General features: G+C 43.9%; 1 protein-coding gene across 1 annotated transcript in view; it reads left to right on the top strand.

Moving 5' to 3' along the window:
- Positions 1-23471, top strand: part of rbfox2 (RNA binding fox-1 homolog 2) — a 37374-nt gene extending 13903 nt beyond the window's left edge. Inside the window, exons 3-13 of the mRNA XM_053418392.1 lie at positions 8685-8891; positions 10307-10474; positions 10985-11038; positions 11175-11267; positions 15117-15204; positions 15302-15358; positions 15909-16056; positions 16689-16734; positions 19113-19207; positions 19571-19643; positions 20316-23471. Of these exons, the coding sequence (XP_053274367.1) occupies positions 8685-8891; positions 10307-10474; positions 10985-11038; positions 11175-11267; positions 15117-15204; positions 15302-15358; positions 15909-16056; positions 16689-16734; positions 19113-19207; positions 19571-19643; positions 20316-20360 (1074 nt within the window). The 3' untranslated portion in view covers positions 20361-23471. The remainder of the gene's footprint in view (positions 1-8684; positions 8892-10306; positions 10475-10984; positions 11039-11174; positions 11268-15116; positions 15205-15301; positions 15359-15908; positions 16057-16688; positions 16735-19112; positions 19208-19570; positions 19644-20315) is intronic.
- Positions 23472-24330: the final 859 nt, after the last annotated feature.

The following is a 24330-nucleotide window of genomic DNA, read 5'->3' as shown; positions in this document are numbered from 1 at the left end:
ATTATGTATGCTCTGAGGGATCTTATGTGGATGTATGGTGCGTGCGGCGTGTTGGTTTCGGCGCAGCTGGATGAAGCGGCGTGGCGTGTTGCTCCTGCGAGAAACTCCTCAGATATTTCCGAGGCGAAAAGGAGTGGAAGCAGTGAAGGAAGAGAAAGGGAGGGGGGGGGGGGGGGGTTAAGTGGGGAAAGAAAAAGTATTCTTCATCGCCCCTGCAGCTGTCTCTGTACATCGTTCGGGCCCGTGAGCGAAAGGGACAGGTGTCCACAGAACAGTTGTCTCTGTCTGTTTTCTTCTCCCTCGCTTTCTCTCTCTCTCTCTCTCTCATTCGTTCTCCTCCTCCCTTCAGCATCTCGTCTATTCAGCTCACAACACCTCCTCACTGTAATTTCTGTGTCACACGTTTCACAAACACACGGACGCTCAGGCACACAGTGGGCTGCAAAGTTGGTGCATGAAGTGGCTTGTTCATGTCATTACCTGTGTGTGTGTGTGTGTGTGTGTGTGTGTGTGTGTGTTCTCTTTACTCCTGTATGCGTGTGCACACTTCTCTTTCCGCCATACCTTGGATTCCTGCTTTCTTTACAGTTTGACCTCTTTTCTCCCTCCTCTTGCTCTCCCTGGGGCCGTGGCAGCTGTTATCTCAATGTTTTCCTTTAGGAGTCCACGGAAGAGAGGGGGATGGGTTGGAAAAGAGGGCGAGAGAGAACGGGAGGAGAATAGAAAATTGATTTTTGAGGTGACGGGACACTCTCGGCCTGTTTCCGGGGAAGCCCCCGCGGACGAGGAGGCTGCAGTCAAGCAGGGACGGACCCACGGGCCGAAAGAGATTGAGAGCAACGTCAAGACGTGACAGTATTGTAGGTCAACTGGAGGGAGGTAGTTTGCCTGGTGACGCAATTCTCGGCTGCAATGCTGACTTTGCAGTTATGTGTCCAGAGTTGCCTCGTGGCAGGAGTCGTTTCTTTCTTTCCAGTTCTTTTACAGTATTACTTTCTGCTCATATTTTTGGCCTGTGCAGAAGGAGGTAGAGAGAGCTGGAGTTGCAGATCAGGTGCAAAAGACTGAAATATTTTCTCCAGCCCCACCTCAGCGTGGGCCCCGAGGCCAGGGAGAGACGCCTACCTGCTGCGAAACCATACACACCGCCACGCGCACACAAACTGTAAACGGATCGGGAGGATTCACCCGTCCCACCTCCACCCCCGACCAATCTCATCCACCCTCCCAAATCTTGTTATTGATTCTTCGCAGGGTTAACAATAATGGCCGTTAAATGATCCCAGTGAGCCGTGTTGCCGTGGCAACTCGCATGAGTCATTCATTTTGAGCAGATTGTTAGATAGTTCGAGGCGTGAGGGAAAACGTCGAGGGGAGAACCATGAGAGAGGTAAACACCTTTGGCACCAGGCTGTAAAAAAAACAAAAAAAGGTAGTTATGAAATTGCTCAAACTCGGAGCAGCCATAATCGTTCTGCCTCTTTAGCAGCTATTTGCATTTGTAATGGCTTTGGGAAGAAAAGCAGCTGCCTGTGAAATAGATAGGGATGGCCCCCTCTGACTCAGTGATGGTGCGGTTGACAGTGACAACACTGTCCTACAGCCGGCTTGTGTACATTTTGAACACACACTGGACAACAGGATGTATTAAAACAGAGCTAGCCCCAAGCGGCGAACAAGACCAACCAGTTTCATGGTGGTACCTAATGTATTGAAAGAGGTGTGTCCATGTTTGGTAAACACACGTGTGTGTCTGTGAGTTTGTGTGCTCACCTGCATGCGTTTGGCTTTAATGACGAGTAAATGTGGACAAATGGCCTCATCATCTCTTTGTCTGCTTGTTTATCTTTCATTAAATTCTGCAGCGGGCCCCGACCGACCATTGTTACAGAGATGACAGGAGAAGTCAGTGATCGTGTGTGAGTGTGTGAGTCCTACAGGCCCGTGTGTGTTTGTGTGTGTTACTGCCCACATGTACCCTAGGTTAGATGGGAGAGTGTCCCGGAGCTGGAATCGTATGTGGCACCCTACAAGGGAAAAGGATGGTGGTGGGGGGGGGGGGGGAAGGGGGCGTGTTGGGAGGGGTTTCTTTGACAGGCAGACATGTTACCCTATAAGGAGATGGGAGACAAAAGTGGGAGGAGGAGCCCGGGCGCTGCCGATATCCCGTTGCTATGGGGCAAGCGGCCCTGATTGACACGTGTGGGGGCGGGACGTATGCAAAGGGGTCCCGTCTGGATTTTATGAAGCGTAAAGAAGTGAAGCGCACAGCAGAGAGAGAGTGAGAGAGAGAGAGAGAGTGGGAGGATAGGGAGAACAGCAGCAAGAGGAGCGGAGAGGAAGAGCACGAGTGGGGGAGGAGGAGGAGGAGGAGGAGGAGGAGGAGGAGGAGGAAGAGTGATGGAAGAGGAAGATGGGCTGACGCGGGGATGGAATAATTTAACAAGAGGGTGTCTCCTGGCTCATCGGTATGCCGCAGCAGCGTCTTAAGCATTTCTCCAGCTGTTTGCAGCCTGGGTAACAGCAGCCAAGATGGGAGCTGAAAGCAGCTTCCCCCAGTTAATATGATTATTCAGCCAAAATGTGAGCCTGCTGCATAACGGTATGAATCACATTTTCCGTCGTCAAGTTTGTTGAATTAGGCTATAGAGTAATGGCCCAAGGCCCGAGAAAGTAAGATCCTGAAATGTCATTATTCATGTGAAATGACCCAGTGCTGCCCCAGTTAGCTCTTAGCCATGTTCCTCTCCTTCTCTCCTCTCCTCCTCCTCCCCTCCCCATCTCCTCCTTCTCTCCTCCTCCTCTAGCGTAGTGAGACTGCTGCAGACAAGCACATTTTATAACATGCCTCCTCAGACACACTTGCCGCTGCTAACTGACCCGAAAGTAAGCCAGCTACAGCTACTGCTCTGAGTCACTGGCTTTGCCTGGCCAACGCATTCACTTACACAACCCTTGATGCCTCAACGCCAGGGGAGTGTATCCACGAGAAAACACACACGCTGACATGCACACGACATGTACACAAACAAAACGTAGACTAATGCACCGCGTACAGCTTTACTTGTGTCGCAGGGCAGCACGTCTTTTTAAATTGCCAATGAATACCCTCCCCCTCAGTCGTTCTCTACTTTCCTGTTCTATCCTATGAATTAATTCTTTGGCTGCTTTCATCCTTGCAGTCAGCAAAAGGCCTGTAACTTGACAGTTTGAGAGAGCAGGGGGAAAAACAAGAGGCAGCGGCAGTAGCGCACAGGCCCACACTATTTTTGTAGATCCCGAGCTGTTGACACAGTGTATCAGGTAGAGAGAGAGAGGGGCTGTTGAGATATGGCTAAAATGAATCTCCTCTGAAAAGGCCAATCGTCGAACACAAATACAAGTTGTTTTTTTGGCTTGTGTTCCCGCTTCTATTTTGGTCTGGCAAAGGGAGCAGCAACAGCCGGGGTTGTCCATTCTCCCGCTAGGCTGTAGTCTGCTTCTGTGTGTGAGCAACAACAGCGCGGAGGATGTGATGATATGACAGAAAGACGATTTGATCCTCGCTGTAGCCTGAGAAAACGAGATGTGTGTATATATATATTTCTAAGCCTCACAGACAAAGGAACAAAATAGCTCCAGAGTGTGCGGCATTAAAAATCCGAGTCACTATCGTTGTGTCTAAGTTACATCACAACTTGTCAAATCCAGGACTGACTCATGTGTAGTCGAGTGAGTTGTGTCATGAGTCACAAGCGTTGGGACTGGAGTACGACCGTGCTGAACATTGCGATGCGGAGTAGGAGGGTAGTTTCCCGACTATGATACGATGAAAGGTAGAATTTTATTGCTCTCCCTCTGAACCGGGCACAGCGGTGCTTCGAGATGGCTGCTAATGACCGCATGCAGGTAATGACTGTGTGTATTAAGTAGTCTGCAACAAAACAGTGGGTGGCCCCGACAAAACAACCGACAGGTCGACCTTGCCATTCACACAGCTGCTCTTTAAAAATGTTGTTTCAGAATTCACCTGAACGAACGCAGTCGCCAGTGAATCTTCCTTTTCTCAATTCAGCAATTGACAAGTGTTGAGTGATCAGGTTGAGTTGACAAGGGTATTGAAAAATGAAATGTTATAATCCGAATTTTAGGCTTCAAAAAGTCTTAAAGCAAGGGTCAGTTATCCTGGAAAAGCTAGCAAGAGCAGGCAACACTTTGGAAATATGCTACCAGTACATCCCACCCCCTTTCCATCATCCCTCGCGGTTAAAGCTACGCCCCCAAATCACATGAACGTGAACTGATGGACAACTGATAGAAGCTAGGTCAGCGGGACTCGCTCGCTAAATCATCTCTGGTTCAGCGGTGTATCTCCTTCCTGCTGAAGACTCCAGTCATGCGCAGTGAGAGCACGGGCAGGCTGCACGCAGGCAGGCAGGTCGGTTAGCGACTGACATGTAAACCAGCAAATGGTTTAATTCAGTCCAGATGAATTGGTTGTGTTAATAACAGTCCAGAAACAAATGAACAAACCCTACCTTTTAGATATGTCAACATTCTACCAAGTAGGTCTTAAGTATGTTTAGGTACGTCTTTAGGTACGCTTTAAAGTTGTTGTTTTTTCTAAGAAAAATATTTTGGTGGCATCCGTAATGTGTTGTTTATATTGGCAAGCTGCGATAAAACGACAAACAAGACCATAATGGAACGGATCATTTAAAAAAGTCTCGGTCGGAATTTATCCTCACTTTGGTTGCAGGAAAAACTATGGCTACTGTCTCTGCCTGTAGTTTGTGCGATAACGTTATTCTCTACTCTATTCGCTACCTCACCTTATCTGCAATTATGTGGCAGTGTAAATAATTCTTCATATCAATCTTACTCGACCCTAGATCCTAAACTCCATTCATTCTGGTCTTTAAAGTCTCGTCTTGTTTGAAACCTTGCCCTTTTAGTAGGACTAAGGATGCAGGTCCAGTTTCTTCAAACCTGTTTCTCATCCAGGTTATCTCGCCACCTGGTTACCCAGAATGACTTGTTTTACCCGCTACCTGCAAACACAGTAACTCTGCAATGAGCCTCCAGCGTTTCATTTAGCGTGTTTTGTCTCCGGCAGTTAAATCTGCCATATCCAAACTGTCTGATTCTTTTTTTTTTTTACAGTGTCTGCTCTCGTCTTCTGTCTGCATTGAGCAAATGTAATAAATTCAGGATGTCTCATCTGAGGATTGCAGCTCATGTTCACATTATTACAATCAGTGATGTAACAGATGGGAACCGTCTTCTTTTTTTTACCACAAAGAGAAGCATCTTCACATATAAAAATTCCTCTGTTCTAATTTTGAGCTCATTTTAAATAGTTGGAGCGTAAAATGATAGCTGCTGTTCACAGAAAACAATGGAGGGAGGTGAAATTTATGGAAAGATATGCACCATGGGAAACCCCTGGAAATCAGTATTTAATGTGCAATAAAATAAAAGCTCTTGACGCTGTATTTTTTCGTAAATATTGGTATTATATAAGCAAAACCCTCACGAGTTGTAATAATGAACTTTGTAACATCGGCTGTGCAGATAATGCTCAAGCCCAGGTGAGAGGAGATGGTGCTGCTTCATGAAACAAGGCGGAGAGCAGAGATGTAACTTATCACTGAGCAAAATCTTCATTTGGATGCTGGTGAAAGAGATTGGAAGAGGCCCATCCAGCTGCAGGGTGCAGATGAGCGGACACAGCTGCCATCTGAACATGTGAATGAAGTTAAACTTGGACACTGTGGTCAGTCATCTGGCAGCGGCATTGTGCAAGTGCCAGGCACTGACCACGGAGAACGTGCTTTCTATTCTGGCGGAGGCGGCGACTCCTCACATGGCAGGAGAGCAGCAGCGGTTTATGGTTTTACAGCGGCTATGAAAAGCGGTGTATGGCGGCACAGGTTGGTAACAGGCTTATAGTGCTGCGATTGGTGATAAACATGTATTCACCGCCTGTTATCAGGGCCGGGAGGGAGATAAAGGGATTGTCGGCTGTGATTAACCTACTGAAATCACGGCCGGCAAAACCCGGGGCTGCCGTCAGAAGAGGTGGAGTTCAAAGCAAAGAGGAGCAGCCACCCGGTGAAGTAGTTTCTCATGGCACCGTGATTCATTTTAATTAAATATGTGAATTAAGGATGACACTTACCAAGATAGTGCTGATGCCACAGATATGAAAGGTTCCACTATGGTTAAACTGCTGAGAGCTCTTTTATTTCAGAACTAGAGCAGCACCTACCTCCACCCAGCCCCAGCAGTCCCCTTGAATTGAATCAGGCCGCACCACATTTCACACACTCATGGATATCAGTCCCCTTTAACGTGCCTGATTTTCTTTCGTCAAGATCTATGAATTATTCTCTGAGAAAATGGTGAAAATATTGGAACACACCCAAACTCGCATTGAGGAAGCAAATAAAAATGGATTTCTGGAAACGGTCCCCTTATCTGGATGTACACTTACACTTAATGGGTTTCTCACTGACCAACACCACATCCTTCCGCTAAGTTTTAAGGAAATCCAATAATTAGTTTGAGTGTAATCCTGCTAACAAACAAACAGCAGGGGTTAACATATCTCCTTGGGCAAAGTAATACAATAATCATAGTCTCTTCAAATAACAAAAATAACATTTGTTTATATCAATAGGTAGAATCTATATCTTATATTCAATGCATTTTATACATTATAAAAATATAATTAAGATAGGAAACATTAGTTGTAGTAATGGATTCATAAAGGCTTTGAAGGTTTTTTTGTAAACATGAGACTGTTATTCCCGTTGATGCTTCACTCACTATTAATTATTGGATTCACTGAATTTTACATAAGGGCTGCCACTTTCTTAACATTTTATATATAATAATATGGATGATTTAAGCTATTAAAAGTGGTCCTGGCTTAAAAGTTGGTTAAAAAATAATTTCGACCTGACAAGAAGAAAGGCTTGAGACTCCGGATAAAAAAGATGCACTCTGAAGCAAAGGTCTAATTAATTTGTGTTTGTGTTGTCATCAACATGACAAGATGTTAAAAAAAATAATTACCGTCTATCCATTACATTTTTTTTATCGCTGATGATTTATTATTGTGAGTGTTATGAATATTCAGTGTAACACCGAAAGCTCAGTTGTATTTACTTTAGTTCACCTGTGCTGCCGACAACACACAGTGTCTCCTCGCCGCTGCTCGACTCTCATGTCCAAATATCGAGGTGATCGGTGCCGAGTGCCCCCCCCCCCCCCCCCCCCCCCCCCCCCGCTTTGTCACCGAGTCGAGGGGCCTGGCTGCCATGTCACAGGTGTGACGCTGAGAAAGGTCAAAATCTGGGAGACAGATGGTGCACGCACACACGCACACACACACCGCACACACACACACTTTTAACACTCCCAAAGGGACAGTGATGTATTGTGCACATCAGATGGGCATTGCTGCAGCCTGTCAGTCACACACACACACACACACTAACAAACACACACACACACACACACACACACACACACACACACACACACACACACACACTAACAAACACACACACACACACACACACACACACACACTGACCCTAACCACTGACCCATAAATCTGCTTGGATCAGGATGGATTTCGCTTTAAGGTGTCATTTGAATCTGTTTCATCAGCTAATTTGTTAATATAAATAAATATTATATATTTCCTAATTTATACTGAGCGATAATGAATGCATATGCATACATTTTACTAGTATTGCCCGTAACATTTCCTCTGTAACACAGTTTAATAGGTTATCCAGGTTAGTTGTTAGAGAGTTATAATAAGATGTGAAAGACAATGATGGTCTCATCAGAGACGGGTCGCTCTTCTTCAATCAGTCATCACCTTTTATCATCCCCCCCCCCTCTCTCCCTCTCTCTCTGTCTCCCTGTCTCCCTGCTGTCTCCCTCTGCTTCTCTAACTGTTACCATTTACGGTATCCATGCCCCACTGCCAACAGCGAGGAATGTGTGTGTGTGTGTGTGTGTGTGTGTGTGTGTGTGTGTGTGTGTGTGTGTGTGTGTGTGTGTGTGTGTGTGTGTGTGTGTGTGTGTGTGTGTGTGTGTGTGTGTGTGTGTGTGTGTGTGTGTGTGTGTGTGTGTGTTGTGTTACAGCCCGTGTGATGTTTCTGTGTCTCCGCCATGTGTTTGTGGGCGCCTGTATTGTTCTCCTACGCACTCCAACGTTGGTAACTCACACAAGTCTTTTCTGGGGGTAATAACCCACACGGAGCACTTCCAATCAGGCTTCCTCAGTATCAGCTGGCCTCTGTGTGCGAGCGTCAAGGTGTGTGGGCGCTGGTGTGTCAACGGTGGTTTGTGTGCAGAGGCGTTTGGGAGTGTGTGAGTGCGTGTGCGCAGGCGTTAGTCACCCGCCATTGTACGACACACACTGAGCATGGAGGCATTTGACCCTCAATAATAGATGTGGCTGCAGTGAATATTTAATGAGTGGGGGTGTAGATACATGCACGCTTTTACACACGCACACAAACTCACGGGGAAATGGAGATATAATATCCACGCCTGTATGACTTTTGGACCGAAGCTCTCGGGGAAGTGGTCTCTGTGTGATCGAGTGATGCTCTCAGCTAAAGATACAACCAGATATAGTATTTTTAACCCCCTTTCCTCCTCTCGCTTCCGCCCAACAGGGCTCCCAGGATAGTGCTGGTGGTCAGGAGGGACTCGTACCCCCACCTTTTTCCGCATTCCCTCCACCTCCTCCGCCGCCCCCCCAGAACGGCCTGGCCCTGGATTACGGGGGCAGCCTATATGCAGCGGGGGCCGTCCAGGGTCCCGTGGAAGCCGGGGGAGCAGCTAACATTGCTGCCAACGCCGCCAACAGCCTCATTGCCCAAGTGAGTGCCGGCCTCTTTCTCTGCGTGTAGCCCACATCAAGGCTCCGGGACATAGAGCATGAAAGAGTGTAGGAATGTGTGTTATAGATTTGTAATGTTGCACCAATCAGACTTTTCCCACACAACTCCAGTTCTGATACTCAGACTACTAAAGAAAGGGTTAATGTCTCACAACAGACTCTCAACTCGAACCCCTCACTAATTCAAACTAGATTGGCACTAAGAGATTATTATGGAATTTAAATCTGGATCTGCGCCAAATTGAAAACACTCCATTTTCTTTCATCAACATTCATGAATTATTGTCTGAATAGTAAATTAACTATTTCTGGATCTGCCCCCTGATCAGAGAAATCTGACGGGTTCTTCCTCGGGACATGCTCCAGCCCTCCACAACATGTAAAGGAATTGATAATACGTTTCTTTCGCAATCACACTAATAAACAAACAAACGCAGACAAAAACATAACCTTCTTGGCCGAGCTAAAAAGGCATTTGAATTCAAAAATGTGGGATAGGGTTTTTTCAAACTGTTGAATTAATGCTGCACATGTAGGACAGAGTGTGACAGACGTGAATGAGTGGCGGTTAGCAGTGTGATCAATACTGTGAAAGAACCTCAAAAGAAGTAGTGACTCCCCACAGATGTCTTGCAGTCAAATAAAGAGAACTACTTCACTAAACATTTACAAGAAGTTGAAGATTTTGTGTGAAGTCATTCCAACTATAAAGAAGTGATTTATACATGGAAGTGATTTATACATGGTTTTTAAGACTGTGAAATGTCCTAAAGCAACTTTTCCTCTAAATCGATTTTAAAGTAGTGAAGGTAACATTTTATTATGACGAGAACCAAACTTTATTCGTTGTGACAGGTGATGTCCGGCGGATACTCATTCCACTTAAAGTCTGAGTCCAGGAAGTGAGTGCACCTGGCCGAGACACTGTGCTTGTTGTTTTTACGCTTGAACGGACAGATAGGAGCGCGGTATCGATCTTCAGTAAACGCTCTGCTAGAAGGCATATCGTACATTTCCCTAAGTGTTGAACTGTTTTTAATAAGGTCAGAACCTGTGCTGATGCCCAAATAATGAAAACACATCACAAAGGTTTCATTGCTGCAGTTTAGAATAGAATAAAGATAAAGTAGAGTTTGTTTAGAGATGCACTTAAAGCCAAAATGTTTGCATGTACGACAAAATCATTCATCGGTTGCGCCAGGAAATACCTGTCTTATGAAAACCAACGTTAATTGATTCCCTCAAGCTTCAACAGTGTAACCAACAACATCCTGAGGCGCTAATAGATATTTAGTTTAAATCACTGTTTTCTTATCTTACAAGAATCTCACATCCTTCCTCGTTTCTCTCGGCTTTTCTCCTCTGTGTCTCCCACCCTTCCTTCCGTCCCAGCAGTCAGATGGCTCCTCCCAGATTGACGGACAGTCCGTGGTTGGCTCGGGAGGGGGCGGCGGCGGGGGAAGTGTCGGGGATGACACGGACGCCAAGGGGACCCCCAAGCGCCTCCACGTGTCCAACATCCCCTTCCGCTTCCGAGACCCGGACCTGCGGCAGATGTTTGGGGTTTGTAGACCAGAATAATCTCTCTTTTTATTTTTACGTGAAAGTAGCTTTGGCATAACGACACACAGTTGGTAAATACGATGACTCAGAGGAACCAATCAGTCAGCACACTTCATCACCTGATATGACGTTGACTGATTATTTAACACATTTAAATAAATATCAAAGCCTCTGTCGTGCTTGTTTCAGTTCCGATACATCTTAGTTTGTTACATTTACCAGAATATCTGCAACAATTTCTCATCAGCAGGATCTCTAAAGCCGTGTGTAAAAAACCTGATCTTGTGCCGGGTGGTTTTATAAGAGGAGCGTCTCTCAAATTTTGCTGCATTGAAAAAGAGCAGAGGCAGCGAAGATCTGGTGGGAAGAACAGGACGCGGAGAGCTGGCCCGGTGCCAGCACATCATGCTTGAACAGTGCTGACACCCCGTGGCAGCAGCGCAGCACATGACTTACGCTCCTCTGCAGCCTCCTCACTCTCCTCCTCTCCTCTCTTTCTCCCCCTGTCAGCAATACGGCAAAATCCTCGACGTGGAGATCATTTTCAACGAGAGGGGATCCAAGGTATATAGCGGCTAATTTCTTAAATTGGGGCGACTTACATGAAATTCAGGAGAAGTCCAGCTCCTCTCACTCCCCCCCCCCCCCCCCCCCCCCCCCCCTCCCCCTTTTAATTTTTCCACTCTCCTCTCGTCTTCAGGGCTTCGGCTTTGTGACATTTGAGACGAGCGCGGACGCAGAGCGGGCCCGGGAGAAGCTTCACGGCACGCTGGTGGAAGGACGTAAAATCGAGGTAACTTGCTCCCACCCCCACAATTTTTTTTTACATTTTTTAAACGATGACATTTTCTCCTCCGTTTTCCCTCCCATGTCCGACAAAGAGAATGAGTTTTGTCCTGGTCGTTGCTGCCCCAGAGAAGGATTTGTTTTTTTCCTGATGGGCTGTATGATTTGAACTCTAACCCCCCTCTGGCTTCACTATAGCATGATGCAGTGGTGCCGCGCACACCAGACGTCTCTCCTCTGACGGCACTTCCTGTCGATGTTCATGCTGTTTGTTTGTTCTTTGTCGTTGATGTCGTGGGCTGTCCATTGCACCCTTGATCTTTAAAAAGCTGTGTGGTTTGCAAAGCATGCTGGGTGGAGTGGCTACACAACAGGCATGGCTGGCGAGACGTCGCTGCGACACGACTGTTTGGCGATAAATTGCGCTTCTGCCGCAGCATGTAGGATCTTCCTTTTCACCTTGCACCTTTTCCATCAGCATCATCCCACCTGCCATGATCATGACGAGTGGCTGATTTTGGTTCATGGTTTACGACTGGAGGAGCAGTTATCGGCCTCTCAGTTATTTCCCCTCTAAACACGTGCTTGCTGGTGACTCTAAGAGGATTCTGTATGTTGCATGAATGGATCATGAGGGCAGATCTTCAGAGTTTTTTTTACACTTTCACTTACAAAGGTGCCACTGGGTCACACTTTTTCTTTTTTTTTTTAAATGTGTGATGTGTTATGAGACTGATGCATGACGGGGCTCATTTTCAGGGGGACCGTTTTTTGGGGAATGGGACTGCCAGGAGAAATGTGGTGTCATCCGAAAGCTTACAAAAATAAAAGCTGTTTTCAGATGTGCGAGACGGATGGTAAAAAAAACATGCTTGCACCACTGCTGAAAAAAAAAAGAGAGAACCTGATCTCATGGAAGTGCATTTTGTCTTGACATCTCTTTTTAATTTGTCGGCATGAGCTCGGGTATCAGTTGCAAATGGCCTCGGAGATGAAACGCACCACGCTTTTTGCCATTTGCTCCAGATCTTATTTTCAAATCACGCTTTTCGGTCTATTTTTTGAAGCTGCTAAAGCTCTTCTGCATGGTCTTGAATGTCCTGCACTTCTCTGTGTGTGGGTGTGCTGGAAAAAAAAACAAGGAGAGAATGAACAAATGAAGAGAATGCAACAGATAGCTGTCGTTCCCTCTTCTTTCCTTTTGTTTTTGTGTGTGTATATGTATATATCTCCTCCATCTCTCCTCACTCTTTCTCACCAGGCCAGTCTGTCTGTCCATCTCTCCTAGTTTGTGTCCCCTTGTGCATCTCTCCTGTCCATCCCTCCCTCCATATCTCTGTTCATCCCCCCCATCATATAGTCTGGTAGAATAAACCCTGGAGGATGGGACCAAGTTTAATACATTCTTTTGTGATTTGAATATTTTCTGCGTAGTTTCCCTCCCAAGTTAGATTTAAATTTCTGACTTGATCTGTTTTCATTTGTTTTCTAAGCTTTTTATGATCTATGTTTGTAGCAGGTTTTTTATTAAACAGTAGAGGTTAGATTGTCGTGCAATGGCTGATACTTGTAGGTGACTGTTGACACGTGACCTGTGACATCACTTCCTCTCTACCACAGGGTGGGGGTTGCCTTTCATTACCTCGTTTTTTTTTTTGTTTGTTTTGTTTTAGTTTTGTTTTTTTTGGTTCATCATTTCTTTCTTACATATATTTTCTCTATTTCCCTGATGATTTTTGTATGTTGTTGTTGTTGTCAGTCTCCACGGTAACTGCTCGCGTGTCCTCACGCCGTTTCCCTGGCAACGGTAAGTTGTGTACACATGGCATCATCTTTGAATGACCCCTCCCCCCACCCCATCCGTCCAAATGAAATAAAATGCACCCAACACCCAAAATAAAATACCCCCTTCAGTGCAGGGGGCCCGATTGATTGATCGATTGATTGACAGAACCCGATTGGCTAATCCTGTGATTGATTGATTGATCGGGGAGGTGGCGAATGAAACGATTACGAGATTAGCCATTGAGCGCATGGCATTTTGAAGGCCACTTGTATAACTGAATGTACTGCATCTATCTGCAAGTGCAACAACTATGACTACCACCTCTTATGCATTCATTCCAATCACCTCTCTAACTGCATTCAGCATTTAATTCCAGAGCTGTATATCCTGCATGGTTTACTCTCTTTCTCGTCATCTGTATGACGCCATATACTGTAGTATTATATCATCTCTGTGTCATGTGTCAGCCAATAGCTGCATTTTTTTGCACCTTAGTGGGACAGCATGCTAAAGCATGAGTGCTATGTTAGCTTTACTGGAGAGAGGGTAATAGTCGTGAGTACATGGTGATGTGCTGTAGCACTCGGTTAGGACTTTCTGTTCCACTGTGTTGTAGACTGTAGATAGTTGTAGAGGAGTCACTGCTCAGTTTAATCTTTCAAAATAAAGAACATGTACAGGAATAGTTTGTGCCCCAAACAGGATGTAAGCAGTCACTCTAATGCCAGGCACATCTACTATTTGTATTTGATATGTAGCTTTTGAGATGTTTAAGACAGAAAGAAAAAAGCTGAAAATTTACCCCAACAAAGCAAACCCAGCCACAGTTTATTTTTTTTATTTTTATTTGTTTCACTCATCCCTGTAAGGAGGTGTCTTTATTTTACCTTTTTCGATCAGTTTGGTTCTGGATGGTGTGTGTTGGTGGTTGTGTGCTGTAAGGTTGTTTCCTGGAGTGCAACACTGATCTAGAATGCTCGGCAGTGTTTCACAACCTCGGTTTGATTTGATTTTTTATCCTTTTTTTTTTCTTTTGAGGAATGATATTTGCATCCCCCATCCTCTCTCGACTGTTCTCTCTCTGTACTCGTTCTGGCTCCATTCGCTCTTTCTCCATCGTTGCTCACGTACAGTTAGAGCCAATGTAGGCGAATTGTCGGATGTGTTTTGTGTGTGCGTGCGTGTGTGTGTGTGTGTGTGCTGCATCTTGTTGTTGCTGTTTGTTCATTAGAGGAATTGCACATTTGGATGGATTATTCACTCTCTCTGTCTCTCTCTCTCCTCCATCATGTACATGTTTTTTTCTGTGTCTTTTCATGTGGACTGGCTCCTCCTCCCTCCTCCTCCTGCATCCCTCCATATTTCTGTCTTTTCTCTGTCGTTCTCTCTCCCTGCCCTTCCTCCTCTTTCTGTATGATGTGTATTGGATTGGGAAGGCTGCCAGCCTCTTTTTGATTGGTCTCTTGCTGCATCTGATGCTTGCTGACTGGCTCGTTTTGCTCACCACTGGTGATGTGATGCGCTCTTGATTGGCTGTGCGTAATTTTTGTATGAACTCTTGGATTGATGTTTTTTTGCATTGTGTTCAACTGATGAATTTGCCGCTTAATTCACCTTCTTTTTCCCTCCCTTATTTTTTTAAAGGTAGCACTATAATGGTCTTGGATTTCTTTTTGAATGCATCTGTTCTGGAATATTTTGTTGTTTTCTTTGTTCCGTGTGCCAATGGTTGTATTGTTTGTCTGCAAAACTGCCTGATTACTCACCAGGATCCTTGTTTTCAATGTCTTTCTCCTTCAAAAGAAGCGCATGCATCAATTACCATCGCTGCTCATCAACAGAATTAACCTCCGTCATAACTATAAGAAACTGTTCATAAGTACAATGACGCCTCACACTTCAAGTACAAGAATATTCTGAACACTCTGATCATTTACACTTTTCAGCTTCAGAATAAAACACAAACTTAAAACGTTATTGATCCCTGCATCATTTGGATCATTCCTTCAATGCTTGTGTTTCTACTGAAGTGGGTTGAATTGGCCTCTGACCACTCCCTCTGGTGTCCAGGTCAATAACGCCACAGCGCGGGTGATGACGAACAAGAAGATGACCACGCCGTTCTCGAACGGAGAGGGCCTAGCCGCCATGCCATACGGTACTACATGATGTGTAGACGTCGTAAAGCTTTTGAACTGCTTGAGAGATCTTCCTGTTGAGTATTTTAACGTGTTGAATGTTTGTGTTGACCACAGCTGGATGGAAGTTGAGTCCCATGGTTGGAGCGATGTACAGTCCTGAGCTCTATACAGGTGAGACGACGTGTGTTATCTGTTTGTGGCTCCCATGTCTTATTGGCTTGACACAGTGCATGTGTATTGTTAAGGGCACAATGAATTGCAGTGTCGACTTTAGTGTGATACGTTCAATCTGAATTTACTTTGAATAATAACTTCAGGCGACCAGCACTCTGTAGCAGTGGTGGCTGCTGGGACTCATCAATACCAGTAACGTTGAGCACACGATAACTTCAGTTCTGGGTTCTGCAGACTGAGTCGAGTTTCACCAAACTTTAATAATCAGGTGACCAGCCGTGTGGGGCAGCTTCAGGGTTCTATGGGTCGAGTCCCTCAGCCGGGCTTTGCTTGTCACGACTTGATCCCTGTAGGTCACTTACACTTTCAGAAAGTAGTCGGCAACCAGCATCACCACAGGCCAAATAAACCGCTCAGTGCCAAGCAGCCAGGATTAGAACGGGCGCTGCACTTAACAGAGATGAGAAGAACAAAATAAAATAAATATAAGAAATTATAATAGAAACTTCTCTCCCTCTCTCCCTCTCTCCCTCCCTCCCTCATTCAGTACCAGGGTTTCCATACCCAGCAGCGGCCGCAGCAGCTGCTTCCAACGCGGCGACCTTTCGAGGCGCTCATCTCCGGGGTCGAGCCCGGCCCGTCTACAGTGCAGTCAGGGCAGCTGTGCCACAGCCTGCCATCCCTACGTATCCGGGGTAAACACACACACACACACACACACACACACACACACACATCATTCCAAACTACAGTAGCACTAATGATAATAAAAAGTAATGTTATACATACTTTCTTAAATGCATGTGTTCACTTAGTTGAATCAGTAATTTCTAATTGTGCATGCTGTGTGTTTGGAGATATTTTTATTGAGATAATGATGTTGATCGCTTGCTGAGCTGAAATACCATTTCCTTGTACCTCTGAAGTGGCCGTCTCTTCAGTGCATTCATATCAGATCGAACCGTATTTTTACGAGATGTTAGTCTCACCGGCTTCAGGAGCAGTAGTATCACTCTGAAGTCGGTGTGTTTGTGTACAGCGAGGTGGTATTTTTGTCTTGCATGTTGCACGGTGTGTAATAATCTCACCCCTCTTTCTCTTCTCTCTTTCACAATCTGTTCGGCACCGTTTTCTCACCTCTGTCTCTCTTTCTCTCTCTCCCTCTCAATTACCACTCTTGTTTGTTGTTTTCTGCAATGCCCACATGGCGGCGCATCACACCATTATTTATTTTCGTTCATTTCGACATTCCACCACCACTCCTCTATATTCTGTCCTTTTCTTTCTTTCTTTTCTTTCCTTTCTCGTCTCTCTCTCTCTCTCTCAGTGTGATGGCCTATCAGGATGGTTTTTACAGTGCAGCTGATCTCTATGTAAGTATACCGCCCTCCCTCCTCCACTGCCTCACCTCCTCACCTATGTTTCCATCATCTTGCCTGTGGGTTTTCAAGTGTGAAACAGCACAGACCAAACCCAGAGACGTGTACTTTTGGCTGTTCATATTTATCGAAGAGACACATTTTATGTTTTAAATCATTAATTTCTCAAGTTGTGTTCACTTTGCCTCAGTATGCACCGTCCATCAAATACATATAGAAACGCAAACAATGCAACACAGACACTTTAACCACGTGTTCATTCATGAGTAGACTCCTCAAGGGTTTGTCTCTGTGCATTTGTGAATTAGTTTGAACCAATGTGTTTATGAGCATGTCCGAGTGTGTAATGGTGTGTTGTATGTGCGTGTGTGTGTGACCAGGTTGACAATAGCTGTTTTTGTTCTCTCTGTAGACTAGTGTTTCAGGACATTAGTGGCAGATTGCCCCAGGTAGGGTTTACACACTCTGTGTGAGAGCCAATGTGCATCCTCCTCGTCTCCAATGACTGCGTGCTGCTAGACATTATTGACCATCTGAGATTGAAATGCCTTCTCTGTCTTCTACTAACTCACTGGATTCTGACATGGGTGGAGTTGCGGAAGGGGGAGAAGAGAATTAAGTTTTGATCTGAATCCTAAAGAGCATATGAAATATAACTGTCCAAAAAAAGCAATATCTTGTCAGGAGAAGTGAATCTATATTTTCCAGGGAAATTGGATGCAGAGAAGGACAGAACTTGAACAGTGGGTCACTTCCTTAAACAGGATTGTGCACTGGTCGTCGTCTGGTGCAGATAATTATGCAAATGTTAAACACTCGCTCACTTGTCAGTGTGAAAATGCTATTGGCCTCTATATTATCGCCTCATATTCATCAAAAGTTCTTTAGGCAAATTAATATTATATTATTTTTGACAAATTCATTACACACCTTAATTTTAGGATTTGTTTCAAATATTTAGGATTTTGCTACACTTCAATTTCATCAATACCCGTTAAGTGGCTACATCTTGCAAACAATAAACGTATTATATTATGAACACTCAAAAGTATTATAATGTATTCATAAAGCATGTGACAAGGCTATGAAGAAAGATACTAAAAGCTGAGAATGTGCAGTTGACAGAGGGATGCAAGAGAAAAATCTTTTTCTCTTGGAAATTTATTCTATCTGCAGTAAATTCCGACCCCTTCCAGGAATCTCCCTATCTGTTTCACCTGTGGCATGCTAACTGAATCAGTGTCAGCATGCAGAAATACTTACAAGGCTGACCCCCCCCCCCCCCCCCACCCCCCCTCCAGTCCTCCCTATTTCCTCCCACTCTTTTCTTTTCTGTCTATAGAACCCACTCTTTCTTTCGCTCTCTCTTTCACTTCTTTTCACTCTGACCCCATTTTACCTACTCTCACTTCCTTCTCCAATTTCTCCCTCTTCCAACCTACAATCTATATCAAGTCCTGTAAAATCTCCTCCTTTATCATCACTTTACCTTCCTCTTCTCCCTCACCTCCCCCCAGTCCAGCCTTCTTCCCATAGCAGCAACTGTGTGGTCCTGAATGTGGGGACATGGTTGGCGACTGATTCTTTAGGGTAGAATGTGGCGGGGTGTGTTTGTTTTTTTTGCATTTTAATTCTTTAGGTAACATGTTTTGCCCTAATACGCTGTTCGTTCTGAGTTTGGGATAGCATGCTGTGTCTATCAGTGATTGGTCACTGGCCACGTGAGCGTGTGTGTGGGTGCGCGTGTGTGTGTGTGTGTATGTGTGCGTTTCCTTTTTTTAATCTGACTGGCTGATCTGTCTTCTTACACCTGTAGTTATTTTGTTGTGTCTGTTCATCAGCTGCTCATCCAAACATAAATAATGACATGATCATCCTGCCGCCCCCTCCCCTTTCTTTAACTGTGGGGTTTGGGTAGGAGAAGTGGGGCGGGGCACAGTTATGGGTATGACATCTCTCTCCCTCCATGTCTACCGCTCAGTGGGAAAATATTATCTTAAATAAATATTTAAAACGGTAAAATACACGAAGAAATTGTAACGATTTTCTTCCCCGGGTTTGTCATGGAGGGAGAGACACACAGAGCCTGGGCTTTGTCCTTGTGAATGCTGGACTGCACCAGATTAGCCAGTTTTGCTGACTGCTTGTTAATCCTCCGCTCTCTTCTCAGCATTTTTTCCTCACAACGTAACCCTTTAGATTCACTGCTAGTCTGTTAGTCTGCAGAAGAAATACAGGATTCTGTTAACAGGCATTTACTCCTCTTTTTCTCCCTTCCCACCTCTCTCTTTTCATTTGTATCTCCCTCTCTCCTCTACTGTACACAATGCCCTCTTCCCCCATCTGTCCTCCTCCTCATCGCCTCCTCACAGGGTGGCTATGCAGCGTATCGTTACGCCCAGCCAACTGCGGTAGCAACACCTGCGGCGGCGGCTGCGGCCGCAGCAGCAGCAGCTTACAGTGACAGGTAAGTGGGATGTTCAGTACAGCTCAGAGCCGGATCTGACAGGACACCACCTGCAGAACTAGGTCTTGAGACAGATGTGGTGCCTAAACCGAGCACCAGCCAGGAAGTGAGCTTTAAACATGGCCTCCATCCTTCCTAAGATTCTAGAAGACAAGTTATTTTGTGCTTTGTACAGAATTGTATTGCTTATTTTTCTTTAAAAAAAAAAGAGGCTCAGATTAAAAATAAACTTGTTAACCATGGTCACATGGTGATTCATTTATACCATGAGGGCTATTTCTAATTTGAGGAACACAGATGAGTTTGTATGGGTTTATTTTCGATATACTGCATAACCCTTGATGTATCTGTGTTTTCTCTCAGCTATGGACGAGTGTACACGGCAGACCCCTATCATGCTGCACTCAACCCAGCTGCCTATGGTGTTGGAGCCATGGTAAGTCTATTTATATTCTACTATTTAAAGGATAAGGCTCCAATTATTCTATATTTTTTTTAGAACTGACATTGCTCTGGTCCGCCTCTCAGTACGTCCCTTCCATGTCTGTAACACCAAGCCACAAAATGCAAAGCGAAGATTTAAATTTATTCAAACTGAAAAAATGAGGCTCCAAAGTTGTACATTCGTTGAAAACATTTGAGCCACAAATTACTATGCATTTAATGCTTTTTGTGTTTATACCACTATGACCAAGGCTGGATTGTAAACTAAGCAAAACATACACAAGCTCCGGGACAACACTTAACAGAACTTAGAGAAGATGTGTTCTTTTGCCTTGAATAAAATGTAATGGTAACTAAAACAAAATATTAAACCCATGACTGGGGCCTGAAGGTGGCTTATGAAGAGAAGACTTGTGTCAAAATCTACAATTAGAAAAACCATGTCGGCTAAATTGTCTCCCAGCCAATCTGGGGCTATGTAGGATTTTGGCGCTGAAAATAAAACGGCACACTTAGCACATATTATATGATGACGCTTTGGGTGATTTGTGTCCTCGGGCCATTAGAGGATTAATGTGACCAAGATGCTTAATTAATGTCTTCATTTTAAATGTAAGTCAATGATTTTATTCACAAATTGTTTTTTCTTTTCTTTTTTTCTCAGGCCACACTGTACAGGGGAGGCTACAGTAGATTTGCCCCTTACTAAGGACACTACATTTCCCAGGAGCTCCTTTCTTCCTTTGAATTACTCTAAAAGAGCTCCCTCTGTTGTCGTGGAGGAGGACTGCACCCAGTTTTAACGCGTGGAACCAACCACAGCAAAGAAGTTTCAGATCCCACCCCAGAGCGGTCCCACGTTTTCTTATATATGCTACAGAAATAGAGGAATGCTGTATTTAAGACTGATGGATGGCCTTTACAAAAAAAAAAAGATGAAAAAAAAAAGACTTGGCCACCTTCCCTATTGCACGGCTGTATTATAGTCCCCTTCTTATTCCCTCCGCACTCAGCAGCACAAGACTCGAGATGGAGCCCAGGCGTTCTTCCAAATGCTGTTTGTGGATAACTGACATTCAAACAGCTGTCGCCCATTTAAGGCGAACAGGCCGAGCACTGAGGCCTGCACACGCTCGACATTTAAGGAGAGGGAAGCACGAGAGCGAGGTGTCCTCAAAAAGGTTGCAGCAGTAGGAAAGAGGGAGGAACAGCGACCGAGCATCCAAACACAGATTTCTAAGCAAAATGATGAGTCACTATAACAATAAAACACCTACTGATGAGTTCTCTTTAACATGGGCGGAAGGTAGCGAGATGGGATTTCCTTACATGTTGTGTTCTGGTAGGAGGGAGAGTTGAAAGATGGCGGCATGCAGGAATGATGCGAATATTTATAATGCTACAGAGATCACGTCCGAAAGCGGAAGGAGGGAAGGTTATCAAAACTCTTCCTTACCTCGAGCTTTCTTAGTATGTGGAAAATGGTGAACCTTTAAACTTAAAAAAAAATATTATGATATGCAATTAGTTTAGAAAAGAAAAGTTACCAAATTATTATTATTATTATTATTGTAATTATTCTTCTTACTAAAGCATTATTTTTGTTTGACTCAGACACAGCAGCCACTGCTGTTATGGGACATGTAGATTAGAGTGAAATCAGAAAATGAGCCTATTAAAGTAATATTCCACCTTTGGTCAACATGACACAACTATAGTCTCACTTCATCCCTTTCATTCACAGGATTTCACTACGCTCTGTTTGCAGCCACAACTCAACACTACAGGAAGTGTAACACTAAACTGAAGAAAAAATAACACATTTGCTCGTTTAGTATTTTTTTTAGACTAAATCCATCCTCCATCCAAAACCCTGGGGTTTGAGCGTTTGCGATTTATTATTTGAATATTTCCCTTCACGCTCCATCTTTTCTAGAGCAGAGTCCAACATTGAATGAGTCTTCCTGAAACCTACTTTAGTTGGTAGTTGTGTTTGCGACGCTGCCAGCGACAAGTACTGAGCAAGAGAGAGATTCTGCCGGCAAGTGAATAGAAAATATTTAAATGCAAAACACCTTACTATTGTGCATATTTCTATACTGTTGTGTTTCCAAAATGTCGCTGTTTTTTTGGCTTTTGTTTTTGTTCCAAAGATTTGTAGGAAGCACATTTTTCTGCCGTATGTATAAATATATAATCTTTATTATTGTTATCATAATCCTTGATAATCCTATTGCTGTCTTTATTTGCTTTCTTTCATCTTTTCATTTTTATATCTTTAATTGTTCTTCAGTAAGTTGCAAGGCCTTGAGCTGAGAGCGTACCTGAGTACTGACAGACTTCAGGTATGCTTGTAACACTACCACACCTTTTTTCCTCCTCTTAGTTAAATATTCAGTCGATCTCGGCTGGTGTTTGAGTTTGTTTTGGTTTTTGGTTGATTATAGGATTTTGCTAGCATGACATTTAATTATATTTCAAAATATGCAGGAAAGGCTGGTATTTTTTCTTTCCATGTCGATATTTTGCAGGTGACTGAGACATTCGGAAGTAATAGGCCTGTAGCACTTTGGTAAAAACCAACTGCTTTCCTTTTTTTCCCGGTTTTTCTAAATATAAATTTTTGTAATACAAATTCCTTACATTTCAGTGGTAAGATCTGTCAGTTTGACCATTGTGGTCGCTCCAGATTTTATTTTAAGATTTCGGTAAAATGCTTGAAAGTGTTGTCTTTGGCCATATGCAGGTTAAAGAGCCAGTGTGTGAGATTTAGTGGCATCTAGTGGTGAGGTTGTTCATTGCAACCCCTCCTGTCACCCCTGTATTTCAAAACGTTGAGCAGAACCTATGGTGGCCTTCAGGTAGAGTGGTGAAAGGCCCTCTCTCGAGCCAGGAATTGGTTTGTCCACTCTGGGCTACTGTAGAAACAAGGGAGTGCAATGTGGTGGGTTCAGTGAAAGAGGACACACTATCTGTGTAGATATGAAATGCTCATTTTAAGGTTATAAAATCAGGAATGAAAGTTTGAGGTGATTATACACAAATGAAAACATATTTATGAATATTATGTTATATTAAATTAAAATGTCAATACATCCAAATCCCACACTGGTTCTTTTTAATATTCCAAAGTGGTTTAAAAAAAAGAAAATGTTTTTTTTACATTTATGGAAAAACCTGCAGGTCAATAAGTTGCTTTTTCTATCAATTGTGCTGCTGTTGGATTTTATCAGTTAACATTTCTTTAAAAAAGTATCTCCATTGATATAGAATGCGCTCTGGACTAAGAAAAAAAAAAAAAAAAGAACCTAGCCAAAGATGCTACCCAACAGTCCCTAGCACGTTCTGGGTCCCAGCTTGAGAAGTGTTACACAGTCAGACTTTTGGAGCCCCTGTAGGCATGGACAAACCAGCATGAGTGAGTCTTGTCAAGTTTAAAAAAAAAACTAAAAAAGTTTTGCATGAATCTTGTCTTTCATATTTGACTCCTGAGCAGCCGAGCCCAGTTGTGTTCTTTACCCATAAACTCTGTGGAGAGTGACAGGCAGCTAGCGGTTCGAAGCTAGTTCGACACAACAGTACAGTGAAGAAGTCCTGCTGACAAACAAAATGGCTGCCGCACAAAGATCATTTTCCTGTTGTGGTTTTATTGCCACTGTATTATAGTAAAACTATGTGGCCATTCTTCATAGTTGTTATGGTTTCAATGACCAGTCCTCTTCCTCTGTCATGTCTATATCCCCACCTTGACTGCCATTATGTTTTTTTTGTTATTGAATGTCTATATAAAATGTTTTATATAAAAATGTTTTGTTGTGAACCAGTTTCCATGTTCTCTTCTTTTGGTGTTGTATTTATTTCATGAAATGGGGCAGCCTATTTGTCTCTTACCTAAGAGATTTTCAAAGAGCCTCAATTTTTTTCGATCTGTAACTCTTGATGTCTCCATTTTAACGTTTTTTTAGTTTTGACCTGAGACCCAGCTCCCATGCTCCTGCTACAGTTCCTGCACTACATCACTGAAAGGTTAAGTTAAAGTAGTTGTTTTTCAACCGTGCAAAGCCACTTGGATGGTGGACATGAGAAACATTACTGAGCACCTAGTGTCACCCTGGTAAAGTTATCAGGTCACCTGATAAAAGCAAGTTCAATATTAATTCTCCTTTTACTGCGTTTGGGTCTGTAACTCCAGAAATTCCACCAATAATCATTCACGTCTGTACAGCCTACCCTAAAATAATCATAGTGCCACCCTGAATGAAAACTATTGTCGGTCCTAAAATGTAATGAGGTGGTTGGTTTCCTTGATTCATTTTATTTGGCAGGAAAACCCTTATTCGCCCTAGTCTCATTGTAGCCACTTTGGCTGTAGCCAGTTGCTTATCTAACAAGTGTGACATATTAAGTGATTATTAAACCATTAGTCATTGGTAAGAAATAATTCAGGAATTCTCCAAAGTATTTGACGGTCATTTGACCTCAACCCCCCCAACCCAAAGTTACACCCACATGCTTCCACATATAAGTGGAAACCGATTCACATTTTATACTTAGCACTAAATATAAGGAAGTACAGCTACCATCAAAGCTGTTGGCAGTTGCAGTAGTTTTAGTATTTTGGTCTGAAACTTAAGTATATACTAGTCCTCTGTAAGGATCATACAGTTGTGATTAAAGGT

This window comes from Pleuronectes platessa, chromosome 3 (genome assembly GCF_947347685.1).
Source record: "Pleuronectes platessa chromosome 3, fPlePla1.1, whole genome shotgun sequence".
Lineage (NCBI taxonomy): Eukaryota > Metazoa > Chordata > Actinopteri > Pleuronectiformes > Pleuronectidae > Pleuronectes > Pleuronectes platessa.
Note: the sequence above shows the minus strand (reverse complement) of the source record. Positions and strands in the feature narration are given on the sequence as shown.